This window comes from Macaca thibetana, chromosome 11, assembly GCF_024542745.1.
Source record: "Macaca thibetana thibetana isolate TM-01 chromosome 11, ASM2454274v1, whole genome shotgun sequence".
Classification (NCBI taxonomy): Eukaryota; Metazoa; Chordata; class Mammalia; order Primates; family Cercopithecidae; genus Macaca; species Macaca thibetana.
The window spans coordinates 31,478,821-31,499,881 of NC_065588.1; the positions used below are offsets into that span (position 1 = coordinate 31,478,821).

At 43.5% G+C, this 21,061-nt stretch overlaps 1 protein-coding gene across 5 annotated transcripts in view; it reads right to left on the bottom strand.

Moving 5' to 3' along the window:
- The window catches only part of DENND5B (DENN domain containing 5B), a 330,200-nt gene extending 310,202 nt beyond the window's left edge, over positions 1 to 19,998 (bottom strand). For 3 of the 5 annotated variants that reach the window (XR_007717930.1, XM_050750275.1, XM_050750280.1), the window contains exon 1: positions 19,866 to 19,998. Coding sequence is in view for 2 of the 5 variants with exons in the window: in XM_050750275.1 (XP_050606232.1) it covers positions 19,866 to 19,998 (133 nt within the window). In the remaining 3 variants the exon portion in view is untranslated. The remainder of the gene's footprint in view (positions 1 to 19,865) is intronic. The other 2 variants (XM_050750279.1, XM_050750278.1) reach the window with 1 other exon arrangement.
- Positions 19,999 to 21,061: the final 1,063 nt, after the last annotated feature.

Below are 21,061 nucleotides of genomic sequence, written 5' to 3' on the forward strand. Positions count from 1 at the left end.
TAGTTTTCATCCCAAATTAGTCTCAGCAATCAGTTTAATCCCATTTTACTTGCCACACTGATTTGTTAAAGGACAGGCCACAGCAAACACCCATATTTTTGTTTCCTGACAGGAGTGAAGGCTAGAGGAGGAAAGTTAAATTCTCTTCTAAGGAAGGTGTGATGTGCAAATACAAACTTAACTTCTGCTGCCACTTAACCACTCTGAGAGAAGCCACCTGAAGAGAAGTCAACACTGTGTAAAGGTTGCGCCTAAACAGCTGCAGTGAAATGGAGCTGGAGCCACATTCAAATTACACTCTGAACACATGGACCCCAAAAACTCCTTTTAAATTTTGTGAACCAGCCAAATTCCTTTATTTCCTCTTTGACCTATAAACCACAAGCATTCTAACTGATAGAGAACTCCAAAGGCTGATTCAATCTCTTTACCCAAGTCATCTCCCACCACTTCATAAAATGTTGAAGTGGGCTAATCTATATACCTCTATTTTTTTTGAGACAAGGGTCTGGTATGTTGCTCAGACTGGTCTCAAAACTCCTGGGCTCAAGCAATCCTCCCACCTTAGCCTCCCAGGTAGCTGGGGTTACAGGTACATACATGCCACCACACCCAGCAACATATTTTTTTTTTTTTGAGACGAGGGTCTTACTGTGTCACCCAGGCTGGAGTACAGTGGTGAAATCTTGGCTCACTGAAATCTCCGCCTTCTGGGCTCAGGCCATCTTCCACCTCAGCCTACCAAGTAGCTGGGACCACAGGTGCATACTGCCACACCCAGCTAATTTTCTGTATTTTTGGTAGAGATGGAGTTTCACCACACTGCTCAGGCTGGTCTCGAACTCCTGAGCTCAAGCAATTCACCTGCCTCCCAAAGTGCTGGGATTAAAGGTATGAGCCACCGCACCTGGCCCACATACCTCTTTTATGTGTGTAACATATACATCTGGCTCTGGAAACAAAAAGTAGGAGCAGTGAGCTGGGCATAAATAGACCTTCTTCTCCACAATTTGCTCTCTTATATTATTTTGTGACTGTGTTATATTATCCCCCCAAAATTTTAAAGAGCCAGTGCCAGCTGGGAGCAGTGGCTCATGCCTATAATCCCAGCACTTTGGGAGCCGGAGGCAGGCAGATCACTTGAGGCCAGGAGTTTGAGACTACCCTGGCCAATGTGGTGAACTCCATCTCTATTAAAAATACACAAAAAATTAGCCGAGTGTGGTGGTACATGCCTGTGATCCCAGCTACTCAGGAGGCTGAGTCAGTAGGATCGCTTGAGCCCAGGAGGCAGAGGTTGCAGTGAGCCATGACTGTGTCACTGCATTCCAGCCTGGGCAACAGAGTGAGACTCTGTCTCAAAAAAATAATAATAGCCAACACCAGTCACAGTACACAGTACTTAGGAACAACTAAAATTCATCTCAATTCAACTCATTCTAAAAGATAACCAAAAAATGGCCGGGCGTGGTGGCTCGGGCCTGTAATCCCAACACTTTGGGAGGCTGAGGCAGGCAGATCACGAGGTCAGGAGATCGAAACCATCCTGGTTAACACAATGAAACCTCATCTCTACTAAAAATACAAAAAATTAGCTGAGCATGGTGGCGAGCACCTGTAATCCCAGCTACTCAGGAGGCTGAGACAGAAGAATCGCTGGAACCCGGGAGGTGGAGGTTGCAGTGAGCTGAGATCACGATACTGCACTCCAGCCTAGGCAACAGAGCAATACTCCGTCTCAAAAAAAATAAAAAAATAAAACCAAGAGAAAAAAATTATAAGCAATATCTCTCTGGATAAGAACTAATCAAAATTCTTTTTTTTTTTTTTTGAGACAGAGTCTCGCTCTGTCTCCCAGGCTGGAGTGCAGTGGCGCGATCTCAGCTCACTGCAAGCTCCACCTCCCAGGTTCACACCATTCTCCTGCCTCAGCCTCCAGAGTAGCTGGGACTACAGGCGCCCGCCACCACGTCCGGCTAATTTTTGTATTTTTAGTAAAGACAGGGTTTCACTGTGTTAGCCAGGATTATCTCGATCTCCTGACCTCAAGATCCGCCCACCTCGGCCTCCCAAAATGCTGGGATTACAGGTGTGAGCCACCGCGCCCAGCCAAAATTCTCTCTATTTAAAAAAAAGAAAAAAAAAGTTTTCTTTTTTAGGAGTTTGGTTTCATTTACTCAAAAAGATTTTAGTAATTTTTTTGGCACTGTCATTACTAACAAAAATCATATTCATTTTCAGTAAATTGATAGGTTTAAAGAAAATGAGAAATGCACATTTGTCCTTGCAGAAGGTTTTCCAATTACTGTAACTCCCTTCTCAGGTTATACCTTCTTAGGTTATCTTAAGGTCTTTGTTATTTGGTTGATTGGTTTAAACATTTGAAACTCACAGGTAGGTTTTGGCAGGAAAGTCATTTACAGAAAGGGTGAGAAATGTTACCTACCTTAGAGCAACACAAACTGAGAATTTTAAAAGCACCAACAGCCAAAATATAATAAGACAATCAAAAGATTGTCCCTGTTATTATTCTGCTGCATGAAAGGGGAAACTGCAGGCAATCTCTGCATTCTCAGCTGCAAGCGCCAGCACTGATCATGAAATGTTTACCGAGCCCTTACTATGGGAGACAGGAAGGGGAGTTGTGAAGGACAAGTGTCAGATCCGCTGCTACTTCAAGACTCAGCCTCCCTGAAATATCACTCTTTCTTAGCAACCTGCAGGGAGACAACCAGATTTTTCCATAAGAGGTTTCTTATACCATATAAACATATTTCCATTCTACGTGACAACACACAATTCGGATCAGTAAGATAGAGATCAAGAGTTTATCTTGTCACTGAGTTGCCTCTTCTGCTAACTAGCTTCTTCCTGTCTTCCCATCTTATTTATCACTAGTGTTTTCCCCTTTCCATAATAGAAAAAAAGAATTTTAATAGATTATTTTAGCATTAAACTGAGATTCAAAGCTACTCTTTCTTTTCACATTTCACTTTACTGCTTGTAGAAAGGATTTGGGTTTAAAAAAAAAAAAAAAAAAAAAACGTTGCAAGAACTATGATTTAATTTCTAGCTCTCAAAGTAAACACCTGAATTAGAAAACTCCATTTTATCCATTCACTCTTTTTTAGAAAAATAATTTAAAAGCCACAATCTTGTTTTGTTTTGTTTTGTTTTTTGAGACGGAGTTTCGCTCTTGTTACCCAGGCTGGAGTGCAATAGCATGTTCTCGGCTCACCGCAACCTCCACCTCTCGGGTTCAAGCAATTCTCCTGCCTCAGCCTCCCGAGTAGCTGGCAAGCCACCATGCCCAGCTAATTTTTTTTGTATTTTTAGTAGAGACAAGGTTTCACCATGTTGGCTAGGCTGGTCTCGAACTCCTGACCTCAGGTGATCTGCCTGCCTTGGCCTCCTAAAGTGCTGGGATTACATGCATGAGCCACCATGCCAAGCCAAAAGCTGAAATTTTTTAAAAGCACATATTGCCAGGCTGGATGCAGTGGCTCACGCCTGTAATCCCAGCACTTTGGGAGGCTAATGTGGGTGGATCACGTGAGCTCGGGAATTCGAGACCAGCCTGACCAACATGGAAAAACCCCATCTCGACTAAAAATACATTAGCCAGGTGTGGTTGGCGCATGCCTGTAATCCCAGCTACCTGGGAGGCTGAGGCAGGAGAATCGCTTGAATCCGGGAGGCGGAGGTTGTGGTGAGCCGAGATCACGCCATTGCACTCCAGCCTAGGCAGCAAGAGAGAAACTCTGTTTCAAAAAAAAAAAAAAGCACATACTGCCTTTTGTTATTTCAAACCAATCATTTTATTTATCCTTATTTATTGTTGAGTAGCAAGAATGCGCCACATAAACCACAGCCCTACAGCTTCATTGTTATAAATCTTTCTGATGGTGTGTAAAACAGACATTCCTCAGAAATTCCTATTAAAAATGTCTGAAACAGAGCAAATGCTTAATTTTCTGGATAATCTTGAAGACAGGATGTAAAACAATAACAAAATAAATATAAAATCCCCAAGCCCTTATTTTTGTCACTAATTTTACTCTTTCTCAAAAAAAACTCACATGAGTTATTAACACAAAGCCAGTGAAATCAGTCTCCTTTTCTCTGCCCTTGTTTCTCTTCCTACTCTATTTTAGGCATCTGAAAAAGTATCTAAAAAGTGTCTATTATAAGAAGGTTAAAGCACTGATTCTCTCTGAAAATAATCTCCCGCTCTTGTTTGACACCCTCTGAATCCAGATTTTAACTTCACATACCCAGAGACAACAAATAGGGAATAAAGAGTTGAATCTCTCTTGGATTTTCTTATCCTAGAAAGCTCTAATGGTTAGCCTCTCCCGAAATAAACCATTTTAGAAAACATAATTAAATAGATTTGGGGGACAGGAAAGCATTAAGGAAGAAAAAGACTTTTTAAAGAAAAAATATTTACGAAACTCATGCCAATTAAATCTGAGTGTTCTCTTTAATTCTAAGAGCATCTTTTAAAGAAGCTTAAAGCTTTATATGTTGCTGTGTAAGGGAACCTGAGCAGACTAGAGAAAAGCTCAAAGGCCCATCTATAATCCCATCACAAAGCGACAGGGTCAAAAGGCAGAGGTCAGGGAACAGGGTACAAGATAGTTCCCACACTTGAAAGAAAACTATATCTCATTTGTTCAGAGACATTAAAAAATATTCAATTGTGTTACTAAAATAATACGACAATTTATACGTTAAGTCCCAAGGCAAATTTGAATATTTTGAAATAATGTACTTTTAAGAGCAAAAAATTTGTTACCTCTTCTACATTTGAAACAAAACACCAATCTCTTGCTCACACACATATGCCAGTGCTTCAACTGTCCCTCAAAGACTGATGTTCAGATAAAAGCTGTCACCTGATCTATTCAACAGAGTTCAATAAGGCACTGAAATAAATACTGAATGTGCATACATGTCAACAGACATTTCATATCTGGGCCTCTGCCGCATAATGATTCAACAAGGTATGTCTACTTCATGGCCTTAAGTTCACATTCAGAAAAAGCTAAATTTTTACTCTTGCTTAGAGATTTCATTCCAGGGAAAAGTGAATGTAATTTTGCTCAACGGTCATTAAGCAGGCTCAACACTTGTGCAGGAGACTCTTATAATGACTCCATGACTCTTCAATCGGCAATTAAATCTACAGAAGCTCTGGGGTCTAGGGCATTTGCTGGCTATCCTTCTACTACTTCTCCTACTCTAACCACAAATTTTGTGTTCTAAGTGGCACAGAGGGTGATAGAGGTATCAATGAGATAACTTAAAGAGAATTTTGGCCAGGCACCGTGGTGCACGCCATTAGTCCCAGCTATCCCAGGAAGCTGAAGTGAGCTATGATGGCCTGTTAATAGCCACTGAGCTCCAGTCTGGGCAACACAGAGAGACTCCATCTCTTAAAAAAAAAAAAAAAAAGGCACAGTGGCTCATGCCTGAAATCCCAACACTGGGAGGCCAAGGTGGAAGAACCATGTGAGGCAAGGACCATTTGAGACCAGCCTGGACAACACAGTGAGATCTTATCTCTACAAAAAAATTTAAAAAAATTAGCCAGGTGTGGTGGCATGTGCCTGTGGTCCCAGCTACTCGGAAGACTGAGGCAGGAGAACCACTTGAGCCCTGGAGATAGAGGCTGCAGTGAGCCACGATCGCGCCACCGCACTCGAGCATGGGTGAGAGAGTGAGACCCTATCTCTAAAAAACAATAATAAAAAAAAAATTAAAAGGGGGGTGGCCAAGCGCGGTGGCTCATACCTGTAATCCCAGCACTTTGAGAGGCCAAGGCGGGTGGAGCTCTTTAAGTCAGGAGTTCGAGACCAACCTGGGCAACACGGCAAAACCCAGTCTCTACTAAAAATACAAAAGTTAGCCGGGCATGCTGGTGTGTGCCCGTAGTCCCAGCTACTTGGAAGGTTGAGGCAGAAGAATCGCTTGACCCTGGGAGGTGTAAGATGCAGTAAGCCAAGACTGAGCCACTGCACTCCAATCTGGGCGACAGAGCGAGACTCTGTTGCAAAATAAAAAATAAAAAAATAAAAGGGAGGTGGAGGGATTTCGGAATTTTGGAATCACCAGTATGGTTCTTACGTTTTTGTTTTCTACCAACTTCTATCTTCTCCATACACTCAATACTTTAATTATTTCCCTATTGGCCCCATCCACCAGAAACAAGATGATTTACAAGTGGTTCACTGTAAACGAGTCCTGTCAGTTCTTCGCTCTGAAGAATATACAAGATTTTACATTCTAGTACACACAGCTTTCATGTATTTAATTAAAATCAGATTGTAGCTAGAGCTGCCAATAAAAAAATGAAACACTGCCAGACAGGAGTGAGAATAACCAAACAAAATAACCTATTTTCGCATAGCCACCTCAAGTACCAATGCCTGTGTTTTAATTAACTGAAATCACGGTCATTGTTCTAGTGAACAATGGCACAAAACAAGTGAAGTCTAGTGTGAAAGTTCATTTTCCTGGAGCTGAGCCAGAATATTTTGAAATCCTGACAAAAGTTTATTTATTAATAAAAAGCATACACTTGAGACAGGAGATAGGAAATAGTTTTAAACAATCTGTTATCTTATTACCCCGGCCATTTACATTTCCTTAAAAGTTAGAGTTGAAGTTGAGGATAACTTAACTAAAAATAAAAAACACTGTGGTTCTAAAAGTAAATCATCTACAAGCTTTAAACCTATAACCAGCCATAAATTCCTACTGCTCAATGTATTCTTATTAAAGTTAGTATCTCATTCTCATGGAATTCCAATTGATATGTTGGTGCTGATTCTTGTGACAAAGGAGGACTTCTACATCAGGGAATTACGTAAGAGTAGATTGTGACTACCCACTACCCCTTCAAAAACAATTCACATCTCTGCCCAAAGGAAACAATTCCTTTTTGCTATTTTAGTCCTGATCTACAGCAATAAAAAATTGATATAAATTTACTATCTAGAAAGAATACCGTTAGACTAGCAGATTGTCCTTGTTTTCTCAAAGGACCACAAGAGAAGGAAGAGGAAGAAAACTGAAGGGATACTGGAAATAAAAGGTACTAAACCTGAAAAGGTGTGAGATATAAGAAATTTCCCAGTTTCAGGCTGGATGTGGTGGCTCACACCTGTAATTCCAGCACTTTGGGAGGTCCAGGCAGGATCACTTGAGTCCAGGAGTTCGAGACAGCCTTTGCAACACAGTGTGACCCCATGTCTACAAAAAACTTAAAAATTAACCAGGCACATAGCAGGGCATGGTGGTACATGCCTGTAATCTCAGCTACTTGGGAGGCTGAGGCACGAGAATTACTTGAACACAAGAGGCGGAGGTTGCAGTGAGTCAAGATCATGCCACTGCACTCCAGCCTGGGTGACAGAGCAAGATTGTCTCAAAAAAAAGAAAGAAAGAAAAAAGTTAACCAGGCATGGTGGCATGTGCCTGTAGTCCCAGCTACTCAAGAGGCTGAAGTGGGAGGATTGCTTGTCTTAAAAAAAAAAAAAAAAAAAAAAATTCTACAACCCTAACATTATTAATTCCATCACGTTTTTGTTTGTTTTTAGCACACATCACCTTTTGGATCTTTTTTTATTGTAATCTATAAATGCTCTTTCCAAAATACTGTCACATTGTAGAAACAATCCAGCTCAGCAAAAGTGTTGAGAAACACATTCCCAAGGGTATCCTCAGATAATGCACAAAATAGTTTTCTAGAGGAAAGTAAAGCAAACAAACTGACTACTTCTGCAGTGATATTCCTAAAGGCTTTATTAATATGTGGAAACTATTCATAACTCATCAGTAACAGTAGCTTACCAGTAGCATAAAATAGATTTCCCATTATGTATGGGGCTATGTACAATTACTGGTTTGATGCATACAATGCCACCTTTCTCTCCCATCCAATAAAAGCACATAGGAATGGAACTGAATAAAAATGATACCATTAGAGGGAAGAACTTGAATCCATTCCACTTATTTTAAAATATATATCGTAACCTCAGTATGTCTGCTATTGTTAGTAATTACTTGTGACCTACCTCATGAATGGTAGGCCCATTAATGTGTCACCAACCAGCAGTTGAGGACAGCTGGTCTGAAGGGGCAGCAGGGCACAGGAAAAAGGGCTAGTTTGCAGCCAGACAAACTGGGATGGAATCCGAGCTACGGCCTTTCCTGTCTTTGGGCACTCACTGAATGTCACCCTTCTCATCTACCAAATGAGAAAAGTAATACTTTCAAGTTATTGTGAGAATTAGTGTTTATAAATCACCAACCACAGTTCATGCTTCATAAATGTTAGCTATTTTCATAGCTTCATAGTATAAGGGGGACTTCCTGGGATTATTTCTGACTTAATAATGCTAGCACATATCTTTGAAAGTCATTTAAAAAAAGCATTATTTCAAAATTAGCTTTCTGCAGTGATATACACCCGTTTTTATCAGAAAAATAAAAAGTAACCCAAGAAACCCATGTTAGTAAAAACAGTTACAATATTTAATTTCAAATAAAGTTAGTAAAGTCATAGATGCTCGGAAAAGGTGCAGAACATCTGAGAAAGCCAATCCTCCAGCCTCTTCCATCCTCAGGATGTGCTGTCTCAGCAGCAGATAAAATACTAACACTTTCATTCCTAGAATTCTCAGTTCTTACCTCGTCACACTCAACCAGCCATCCCCGCATTTTGTTTGAAAAGTAATGGAGGCCAGGCGCAGTGGCTCACGCCTGTAATCCCAGAACTTTGGGTAGCTGAGGAGTATGAATCACCTGAGGTCAGAAGTCTGAGGCCAGCCTGGCCAACAAGGTGAAACCCCTTCTCTACTAAAAATACAAAAATTAGCCAGGCGTGGTGGTGAGTGCCTGTAGTCCCAGCTACTTGGGAGGCTGAGGCAGGAGAATCACCTGAATTCAGGAGGCAGATACTGCAGTGAGGCGAGATCGTGCCACAGCACTCCAGCCTGGGTTGCTGTTGTTGTTTTGAGACAGAGCGAGATTCTGCGAAAGAAAAAAGGAGAAAGAGGGGAGGGGAAGGGGAAGGGGAAGGGGAAGGGGAAGGGGAAGGGGAAAGGGGAAGGGGAAAGGGGAAAGGGAAGGGAAGGGACAGAGAGGAAGAAGGAAGGAAGGAAGGAAGGAAGGAAGGAAGGAAGGAAGGAAGGAAGGAAGGAAGGAAGGAAGGAAGGGAGAGAAAGAGAGAGAGAAAGTAATGGGGAAAGACAGTCCCATTTAATCCCATACATAGGATTAAACTTTATAGAAACAAAGAGAACTGTACTGGCTGACTGTGCCCAAAGCTGATGTAGGTGCCATGAAGAACAAATCTGTATATGCAGTTTCCTAAGATATTCCTTTAAAACCACAACTGAAGCTACAAGTGCTCTTTAGTACAACCACTTTCTGAAATTTCATAAACACTATCCATCGTTTATGTGCTCAACACTTGACACTAGTTTATAAATAAATAAGACATGTTTGCTTAAAAAAAATCAAAGCCTTGTTGGTACCTGCATGCTTGCTTGCATATAACTGGTTAAAAAAAAAAAAAAAAAAAAGGTTAATTTTATTTACCGTATCTTATTTAAAGAGGGAAGGAATAGGCTAATATATTTTGTAGTTAGCTCTTCACAAAGTTGTTAGATACCTTTTTTAAAAAGTCATTTACCCATTCTCTTGCTTTTTCATCAATCTCAAGTTTCCCATTTTTAAGGAAACTCTAGCTTCCATTTTAGGGTTTTTATTTATTTTATTTTATTTTTAATTTTTGAGACAGGGTCTCATTCTGTTACCCAGGCTGGAGTGCGGTAGCGCAATCTCAGCTCACTGCAACCTTGACATCTTGGATTCAAGCGATTCTCGTGCCTCAGCCTCCCGAGTAGTTGGGATTACTGTCAAACCCCACCACATCCAGCTAATTTTTGTATTTCTAGCAGAGATGGAGTTCCGCCACCTTGGTGAGCATGCTCACAAACTCCTGACCTCAAGTGATCCACCCATCTTGGCCACCCAAAGTGCTGGGATTACAGGGGTAAGCCACCGCAGCTGGCCCATTTTAGCGATTTTAAAACCCACACATAGGCCAGGCATAGTGGTAATCCCAGCACTTTGAGAGGCCAAGATGGGCAGATCCCTTGAGCCCAGGAGTTCAAGACCACCCTGGGCAACACAGATCCCATCTCTACAAAAAAAGATTTTTTTAATTAGTCAGGCATGGTGGTGTACACCTATAGTCCCAACTACTTGGGAGGCTGAGGTAGGAGGGTCACTTGAGCCTAGGAGGTTGAGGCTGCAGTGAGCTGTGATCGCAGTACTGCACTCCAGCCTGGGCAACAGAGCAAGATCCTGTCTCATTCTTGTTATAAATAAACAAATAAATGTAATATTTTTTGTTATAAACAAATATCTACAAGTTTGAACCTTATTCTAAATACAAAGGAAGTTATTAGAGAATTTTAAGTAGAAAAATATTATTCTAAGATCTCACTGACTATTATTTGGGAACTGGCAGTGTCATCCATACTACAGTAATAATCTAGAGATTAGCAATGGTAATTTCAAACAGGAACCCCTGGGTCCTTAAAAGTCCATGAAGATAATAATTGGGAGTACATTAATTGACATTAAGATTTCAAAATTCTTCTTAAAAATTGTAGCTTTCGGCCAGGCACAATGGCTCACGCCTGTAATCCCAGCACAGAGGCAGGCAGATCACCTGAGGTCGGGAGATCGAGACCAGCCTGAACAACATGGTGAAACCTCCATCTCTACTAAAAATACAAAAATTAGTGGGGCATGGTGGCACATGCCTGTAATCCCAGCTACTCGGGAAGCTGAGGCAGGAGAATCACTTGAACCTGGGAGGCGGAGGCTGCGGTGAGCCGAGATCGCACCATTGCACTCCAGCCTGGGCAATAAGAGCGAAACTGTCTCAAAAAAAAAAAAAAAAGTAGCTTTCCTGGAAAGAGAACAGTATAAACTAACTGATTTTCTCCCTTTCCTGATGGCTGATTTTGTAATTCCTTAATTGCTCCTCATGTGGTACAGTTATCCTTCAGTATCTGTGCGGGATTGTTTTCAAGACTCCCAAGATGCTTGAGCCCCTTACATAAAATGGTGTAGTATATACAGATAACACAAGCACATTCTCCCGTATACTTCAAATAATCTCCAGGTTAGTTACAATACTTAATACGATGCAAATTCCATGTAAATGGTTGTTATGCTGTATTGTTTAAGGAACAATAGCAAGTACAAAAAACTTGTACATGTTCAGTACAAATGCAACCACCATTTTTGGTTTTTATTTTTTTGGAACACTGTATTTTCAATTTGATGACGGTCGAACCCACAGACATGGGACCCACACACAGAGGGCTGACTATACATGTGGTATGTACTGGTCCTCTTGTTCTATGACATTTAGGATTTTTTTTTTTTTTACGGATAAACTTAGTTTTTTTACTCAAAAACAATTTCAGGCCCCAAGGGTGGTAGTTAGAAATCATTCATCTCATTTAACCCTTTTCAAGACAGACAAGAACACTGATGCCTGCAGCTGTCATAAGTGACAGGCCAGGACTGGAATCTCAGCTTCTGACTGTGTATCCAGCTCTAATTGCTGTACTCACTGCCCTGCCAGCTATGGTTTCACAAGCATTCATACATTCCTTTAAAAAACTATAAACTCACCTAATAACAAATTATTTATGCTAAGAAATAATAAAACGCAGTAAGAAGAGCAAGAGTTTTTTTAAAAAGTTAAAATTTCATAGTAAAAGCCTTTATATAGTAACACCTTATCTTTAAAAATATTCATTGACAAAAGCAAAAATATCATTAAATATATACTCTTCTAACTCCCTGATGAATGAATGAAGAAATGCATGCAAGAGAAATTACTAGTGCTAACTAAAGAAGAAACAAGCTAGGTCAGGTCATAAACGTCATAAAGGCCCAGTAGTGTCGCCTTTAGTATCTTTACCATATAGAGGAATAAAAAAATAATTTCATTTGATGATAAGGTTACCCATTTGGGATCTCTATACTGGTAGATTTTACAATCTATGATACAGCATATGTTACTAGGAAGACAGCAAATACACTGGTTATGGGTATGGATGAATTACATCAAGCAGACCTTCAATCTAGGCTTCTTTCTTATTATATGAACTGGAGTAAAGTACTTAAATTCTCTAGACTCAGTTTCCTCCTGTGTACAAAAGAGAAAACAGGCCAGGTGCAGTGGCTCACACCTGTAATCCCAGCACTTTGGGAGGCCAAGGTGGGCGGATCACAAGGTCAGGAGTTTTAGACCAGCCTGACCAACAACATGGTGAAACCCCATCTCTACTAAAAGTACAAAAAGTAGCCAGGCGTGGTGGTGCGTGCCTGTAATCCCAGCTACTCAGGAGGCTAAGGCAGGAGAATCGCTTGAACCTGGGAGGCAGAGGTTGCAGTTAACAGAGATCACACCACTGCACTCCAGCCTGGGCAACAGAGTGAGACTCAGCCTTTTTAAAAAAAAAAAAAAAAAAAAGAGAGAGAGATGGGCCGGGCATGGCGGCTCACGCCTGTAATCCCAGCACTTTGGGAGGCCGAGGTGGGCGGATCACGAGGTCAGGAGATCGAGACCATCCTGGCTAACATGGTGAAACTCCGTCTCTACTAAAACACACAAAAAAATTAGCCAGGCGTGGTGGTGGGCGCCTATAGTCCCAGCTACGCAGGAGGCTGAGGCAGGAGAGTGGCGTGAACCCCGGAGGCAGAGCTTGCAGGGAGCCGAGATCGCGCCACTGCACTACAGCCTGGTTGACAGAGTGAGACTCCGTCTCAAAAAAAAAAAAAAAAAAAAAAAAAAGAGAGAAAAAACAATGCCCCTAAGGTTGTTGTCTGGACTGAATGAGGTAATGACTACGAAGAATTTAGCACAGTGGCTGGGTGCGGTAGCTCACGTCTGTAATCCTAGCACTTTGGGAGGCCAAGGCAAGCAGATCACCTGTCAGGAGTTCAAGACCAATCTGGCCAACATGATGAAACCCCGTCTCTACCAAAAAATACAAAAATTAGCCGGGCATGGTGTCACGCACCTGTAGTCCCAGCTACTCGGGAGGTTGAGGCACAAGAATTGCTTAAACCTGAGAGGCGGAGGTTGCAGTGAACCGAGATCACACCACTGCACTCCAGCCTGAGCAACAGAGCAAGACTGTGTCTCAAAAACAAACAAACAAACAAACAACAACAAGAATTTAGCACAGTGTCTGGCATGTGGAAAGCACTATAAATATGTTAGCTATTTTACTATTACTATTTCATCATAGATTCTTACAGAACAGAGACCATCACTTATGTATGTAGTCCAGAATCTAACACACTGTAAGCATTTAACATTAAATAATCCAAAATATAATAGTTAGTTATGGTTTTACCAAAAACAAAATTTAGGTCATTATTAAACAAAAATGCTAAGGATCAGGCATATGGTACACGTTTCCTAAAGCGTCCTGTATAGAACCATCTCCACCATTCAGTAAATTATAGAAGAGGAAAATGTTTTCTCCATATGAAGCTTTACGGAAATCATGACTAACAAAGCATTGTATTCTAGATATTTACTTTTATTACTCTGAAAGTATCTGTGACCAACAGTGGAAATACAAGGAAAAGGATGTGCACAGGAATTTCAGGACAGTCTGTCTTAACATCTTAGCAGCAAACAGAACTTGTACTCCTTTAGGTTCCTTTCTCTCTCCCTGTCCTCTTTTCTTTCCCTTTCTCTCCTCCCACAAAGACACTATTTGTCTCACCCTCTTCCCCTCTCTTGTCTTCCCAGTTGTCTATGCTGGTGTGTCCTGCATTAACAAAATGTGCCATAAGCCTGAGCCTTGGGGTTATCATAAAGAATTTAGCGTCACTCACTTTTGGGCCAATTTCACTATAAAGAGTTTCATTTCCAGTAGATTTCCAAAACTGAGTGATCATTATACCACAGCATCTTAGTCTGTTTTCGTGTTGCTATAAAGAAATACCTGAGGCTGGGCAGTCTATAAAGAAATGGCTCAGCCAGGCATGGTGGCTCACTGCCTATAATCCCAGCACTTTGGGAGGCCAAGGAGGGGCGGACTGCTTGAGCTCAGGAGTTTGAGATTAGCCTGGGCAACATCTTTGTACAGATGGCAAAACCCCACCTCTACAAAAAATACAAAAATTAGCCAGGCATGGTGGCACACGCCTGTGTTCCCAGCTACTAGGGATACTGAGGTGAAGGACTGTTTGAGCCCAAGGAGATTGAGACTGCAATGAGCCAAGACTGCACCACTGCACTCCAGCCTGGGTAACAGCGGAGGCTCTGTCCCCCACTCCCGCCCCTCCCCTCTCCCAAAAAAAAAAAAAAAAAAAAGAAAGAAAGAGAGAGAAAGAGAGAAAAAAGAAATAGTTTGCGGTTCTACTACGCCAAAGGCATGGCACCAGCATCTGCTTCTGGTGATGGCTTCAGGCTGCTTCCTCTCATGGCAGAAGGCTAAGCAATTAGCGATCACATAGCAAGAGAGAGGAAAAAAGAGGGTAAGGGAGGGGTGCCAGACTCTTTTTAACAATTAGCTCTTCCGGGAACTCACAGAGGGAGAACTCACTCATTACCTCCAGGAGGGCACCAAGCCATCAACGAGGCATCTGCCCCTATAACCCAAAGATCTCCCAATAAGCCCCACTTCCAACTTTAGGAATCAAATTTCAACATGAGGTTTGGGGACAAAGAGTCAAACTAGCACACAGCAACCAGATCTTGAATCTTCTTTGGCCTCATTAAAATGAAGGCTGATCCCTGTACTACTCCTTCCCCAGCCCCCGAGCTACCCGGAGCAGACCTTCCAAACTCCCAGGAATCTACTGTGAGCCTAGGATGTCAACAAAGCTAACAACTGACACAGTACCAATGGTATTTGGATCAGGGTAGCTTCTATTCCACCTAAGACTATACACCCGACCACTGTTTTTAAAAGACACACTTCAGCACAGTCTTGACTATGACATTCAGTTTGGAATAAGGGCAATCCTGAAATGCTTGTTGAATGAGTCAAGCTCATCTTTTTTCTGAGCTTAAATAGAATAACTACGGAGCATAGTACACTGGAACCACCAGGCACTAGTCAGGTGTCTACTGCTGATCAAATGTAATCTGAGAGGGCCCTTAATCTCTGAGCCTCAGTTTCTTTACCGTAAATATGTTTACGGTCCCTTCAAGAACTAATGTGACATATTCTGTCAGTCTCGACTAAATTTTATACTTATTTGAATTCAGATCATGGTCTCCACTGTCTCTACGCTCTTTTGAAAACCACACCCAACACAACCAAAGCTAAAAATAGCTGCAGAGAGACACCAAGGAAAAGATCTAAACAAAGCTCTATGGCAGAGAGCTCATCTATCAGACTTCAACAACTATTAGGAGGGCTGAATCCAGACTACCAAGGGAACACTAAGAATATTCTGGTCATCACATAATTTATAGACTCATATGTAAACTTATATTCATTCCCTTATTAAACACTGTGTACTGTATATAAGACACTATGAAAGAGACAAAGTCCCTGCTCTCTTAGAGGGCCTGTATATTTATGTCACTTAATAAAGGCCTTATCATGTCCTTCATTTTCCCATTGCTCAAAAGATTGCTGTAAATTAAGCCATGTGTATTCCTATAGCCAGGTTTTAAAGGAAATAAGAGCTATAAAATAAGATTTCAAAATGATGTCTGCCTTCCCTGACATCAACTAATTGCATGATTTACCTCCATTTATACCTCCTTTCTTCTATATGCAATAAAGAATTCCGCTTTGAAACTTTTTCCTTATCTTTAATATTTAAAGGAAATTTAAACATTTCTCCCAAAGGATATTTTGTTTATGGACAAAGTGCCTCTTGAAAATATACAATGAGTAGGAGAAGCACAACAACTAAGATGTGGTACAGAAAGGACAACAGGTAATATGAGTATATCAGTATATACATGTGGACATCACCATAAAGTTTCTAAGTCCTCCATTTTAAAATATATTTTTATGTATATAGTTAAATTATTTTCAGCTATTAAGAGATCTATGTATTTGAGATGAAAGAAGTCTTTTCCATTGCTGTTTAAGCTGGGTTTTACTAGGAGTGTCTAAAAACTATTTGAAGCCTTGATAAGTTTTATTATAAGGTCTTAGTCTATTTAACTGTTACTGTCTTTACTTTGATTTCAATGTCCCACCACCTGCAGTGTGAATTCTAGGAACATGCATATGTTAAGAAAGTCTATGAAGCAAACTGGTAGAATTTATGTTTAATAGAAGTCAATTAAGACCTTCTAGAGGCAGGGTGACAACTTGCTAAGAAAGTGTGATAAAGACAGATCAGCTCCAGCAAGGCAAAATAGAAACTTAACTATCATTAACTTTGAAATTAATGCAGCAAAACAGAAACCACCTTCTGGCTCATTTGCCTAACACAGTTTCATGATCCCCAAATGTTGCTCTACAGAAATAGTCAAGAAAATTCTTAGTTGAGAACATGATACGACATTCTTCTGTTTTCCTGCCATGTCACTATCCATACTCCTCAATCTCCTCAGTTGTCTCCTCCTCATTCTCCCCACCTATGCATGCTAGAATGGCCCCAGGGCTCAACCATTTGAGTGTCCTCCTCTCTTTTCTATCTATACTCAACCCTCAAGTAATTTCATCTAATTTCATGGCGTTAAATTTATACCTACAGTCCAGATCTTCCCCCCAAGAGATGTCTTGTCTATGTGACATCTCCATTTGAACACCTAATGGACACCTCCAACTTAACACATCCAAAACTGAACTGATTTCCAGGCTGATTCTCCACCAGTCTTCCTATTTCAGGAGAGAAGCTTACAACTGTTCAGTCCAAAAATCTTGGAGTCATCTTTGATCACTTTCTTTCAATATGACTACCATATTCATAGATTTCATACATATTCATACAAATCATCAGCAAATCTCATTGGGTCAACCTTCAACATCTGTCTAGAATCTGAGTCCTTCCTGCCACTTCACCAAGCCAACAACATCTCTCACCACAAACACCTTTTTTTTTTTTTTTGAGACAGAGTCTCCCTCTGTTGCCCAGGCTGGAGTGCACTGGCACAATCTCAGTTCACTGCAACCTCCACCTCCTGGGTTCAAGTGATCCTCCCGCCTCAGTCTCCGGAGTAACTGGGATACTGGACTCCTTGCTGTTACCAGTACAAACTAGGGACTGTCCCACTCAGGGTCTTCGCACTTGCTGTTTCTTCTGCCTGCAATGCTGTGCCCCCAGGTGATCCATCTGGCCTGCTTCCTCACCTCCTTCAAGGCTCTGTTCAAATATCACCCTCCCTGTGAGGACTTCCCTAAACCATCTTATTTAAAATCACAACCCCACCATCCTACCACTCTGCTGACATGTCCCTAAATCTACTCCCCTGCTTTATTTTTCCTCATAGCACTTATTAACATCTGGAGAACTATATACAGTCAGCACTTCATGTGGACTCCACATCCACAGATTCAACCAAGCACAGATTGAAAATGTAGTTAGCCCTACAATAGCTGCATCTGTAGTGAACATGCACAGACTTTTTTTCTTGTCATCATTTCCTAAACAATACAGTATAACAACTATTTACATAACATTACAATGTTAATAGGTATTATAAGTAATCTAGAGATGACAAAGTGTATAGGAAAATATTCATAGGTTATATATGCTACACCATTTTATTATAAGAGAGTTGAGCATCCGATGATTTTGGTGTGGGGGACACTCTAGAATCCATCACCCATGGTTACGGAGAGATTACTGTATTTTCATTATCTCTTTACACTAGAACGTATGCTCCATGATGGCAGGGATTTCTGACTGCTTTCCTCACAGCTGTCCCCAGTGCCTAAAAAACCGACTACAGATAGACGCTTTCAAAACTGTTGGATGAATGATACCGAAATATTACCAGGCAAAATACATTATTACCTGATTACATTAAATATTATGAGAAGCAGAAATCCCAATCACCCACACTCACAGTTTTGCAAAAAGAGACATCAGAGTTTGTTTCTTAAAAATGCATTAAAGTCTGATGGTATTGTTAACGTCATTCTCACTGTGCCTAAAGAGTCCTAGGTCACACCTAAAAGGTACTGTTTTAGCTTCAGGAAGCAAATGGAGAAGAAAAAATACAGGCTTTTTTCCTTTCATCAGTCATCACTGACAGAAGGCCTCCAAGTGACTCTGGTGCCACAAATGTTTAGGATCTTTAGGGAAAAAAGGAGTCTAGAAAAATAAGAATATTCCTTCACCAAGTTTGAGAAGAATCTCCCCTAATCTCTCTGCAGACATTTTTTCTTCATATCCTTTGACAAAGCCATTCTTAAGATGTACATGAAATCTTAGTTGAAGAAACAATGTGATTACATAATTACACATACAGAAAAACCTGGTATTCTATTAGTTCTCCAAAATTTAAAACTAGACTTACAGTTTTTGTTGAAAATGTTTTGTGTTTCTACCTCCAAAGAATATGAAAAAAAGAAAATGTTTTGCTGTGAAGCTGAGTTAAGAAAAAGATAGCCAAGACGTGGGTTGATCGGACTGTATTTTAAGGCTTAACAGTTTTGTTTACTATTGTTTATTATTTAATATATTCTTCCCAGTCTCCCCACCCCCACCAAAGGAAAAGCGAAAAATTTACGTTGGTGCAATCAATAAGGAATTATCTGTCCTAAGGAAGTTGTTCTGAAAGGCTATGACCTAAGTCTTTAACACTAACACAAAGTTCAGGCGGTAGATGTCACTTCTCTCACCCATTTAACGACAACAACATATCAAGATTCAGATCCCGCGGAGGCAAGCGGAAAGGAACATGGGTGAAAAATGACATCAGTCGTTTATCCCCGGCCTCCTCTCGACACTGCGCACTCCGCCGCCCCCCCATTGCCCTTTAACGGCCCCTTTTCCCCGCATCGTTTCCCCAACACAGCCCCGCACTGCGCCATCAAATGAATCAAGCAGAGGGACCGGTACCCCTCCGGGAAAACCAGGCACTAACACACGGTGCACCCAAGTGAGTTTAAACTCGGGAACAGTGTAGGCAGTGTCAACAAAGCGCGGTGCTGGATCCCGACCGTCCAAAGGTCCCCGTCAGCTCCCAGACGCGGCCAAATCCACAGGATTCCAAAAGGTGACTTGGCCGGCACCGCAGAGCGGGAGGCGGCGCAGAGGGCAGAGTCCACGATGAAGTCCGACCGGCCTCCGCCCCGCGCTCGCACCTCACGGCCACCGGCGCCTCCGCGGACTCTACCCCCGCGGCAGCCGAGCTGAGTCTGACTCCCCCTCCCCCAAGAGGCCCGAGAGCGGCGTCACGTGCGGGGCCGAAACTTCGCGGCCGGAGCTGGGAGGCCGGCGGGTGGGAGGCGGGCACGGCGGCCGGGGGGCAACCCGCGCTCCCGGTGAGTCACTGGCCGCCTCCGCGTGCGGCTGCGGGCGAAGGGGCCGATGCACCAGACGGGGACCATGCCCTTGGGGCCACCCCCGCGCCCGTTATTAATAACCCAGCGCACGGAGGCGAAAGCCCGGGTGGGCGCAGCCGCACAGCCCGCACGCGGAATAAATAACAATGTCATTAAATCGCGCCCGAGCGCCCGTTCGGCCAGAGAGAGGCGGGGGGACGCCGCTGGGAGCTGACTTTGTCTGGAGCCCGCACCCCGCCTCCCGCGCGTCCCCGCAGCGTCCCCCGCGCCCCTGAGGGAACCCAGCGCCGCCTGAGGGAACCCAAGCCCTAGCCTTACCCGCCAGCTCGTCAGGCTCCAGCCCGCTGTCCGCGTCGATCCCGCACAGCACGAAGTAGTGCGCGAAGCGGCAGGCGGCCGGGGAGGAGCCCGAGCCCGAGCCCGGGCCGGGCGCCGCGCCGCTCCCGCTCATCCCGGCCGCGCTGCTCTAGTGGCCGCCGCCGCCGCCCGGGAAGGCTTTCTGTGGAGGCTGCCTCCACCGCTCCGGCTGTGGTATCTGCGCCCGCCCTAGGGCGACACTGGCGCGCCCATGGCCGCGCAGCCGCCTCTCGCCGCCGCAGCCTGCCTCCTCGCTCGGCGCGGGGGAAGCGGCCGCGGGCTCGCGCGCGGCGGGTCCGGAGCCCGGCCAGGTGGGGGAGGGGCGCGGGGGGAGTGTCGCCCTGAGAGGTCCGCGCCGCCGCAGCTGCGCTCGCGAGCTGAGAGCCGCCGCGTCTGGCGCCCGCGGGTCAGCTGAGCGGCGCTCGGGCTGTGGGAGCGCGGGGCAGGCGGGGGCACCGGGGCTCGGCGCGTGCAACGGTGAGGGGTGGGGGGCGCGCTCGCGAGGGGCGGAGGCGCGCGCTTCTACGGTGCGCGCGCGCCCAGCGGGCTCGAAGGCCGAGCCTGGCGTGGGGCCGCATTCATGCCCACCTGCTCCGGCTGCGGCATCGAGGGCGACCCTGCACACACCCGTCCTCGCCCTGGCCAGCCGATAAGAGGGCTAGTCTCAGTGTGGGGGGTCTGTCTTCTAAGGGGGATGTCACCCATCCTAATTTTTTTTAATGCAGCTTTGGGGAAGGTGAACAGCCACTCTGAGATCATTTCGCATAACGGTCTGAACCATCTTCTTTTAAACTGTGACCTGTGTGGGGGGTGCCTGTCTCACTTTAAGTCCCTCCCTTCCGATTTACAGGCCATCCTTCCTCAGTGACTTAGTGATAAGTCAACGGTGAGGGGGAAAAAACACAATACCCACAAAGCGTTGAGACTTCTAGAAGGAGTGCAGTCACCAACCCCCGCCTTCTGTCATTTATCCTGACATTTTCCAGGTCAGTGTAAATAGCCAAGGCGCTCCAGTTCCGCAGCCCTGTACCCATGCGATGTTATCGGCTCTCCCGGCAGGTAGCAATCGGAGGCTAAAGCAACAGGAATTAGACCCTGAACTCTGCTCCTCCCAAGGGCACGGCTTTCTTGCCCTGCTCAGCTCTGTCTTTTGCCTC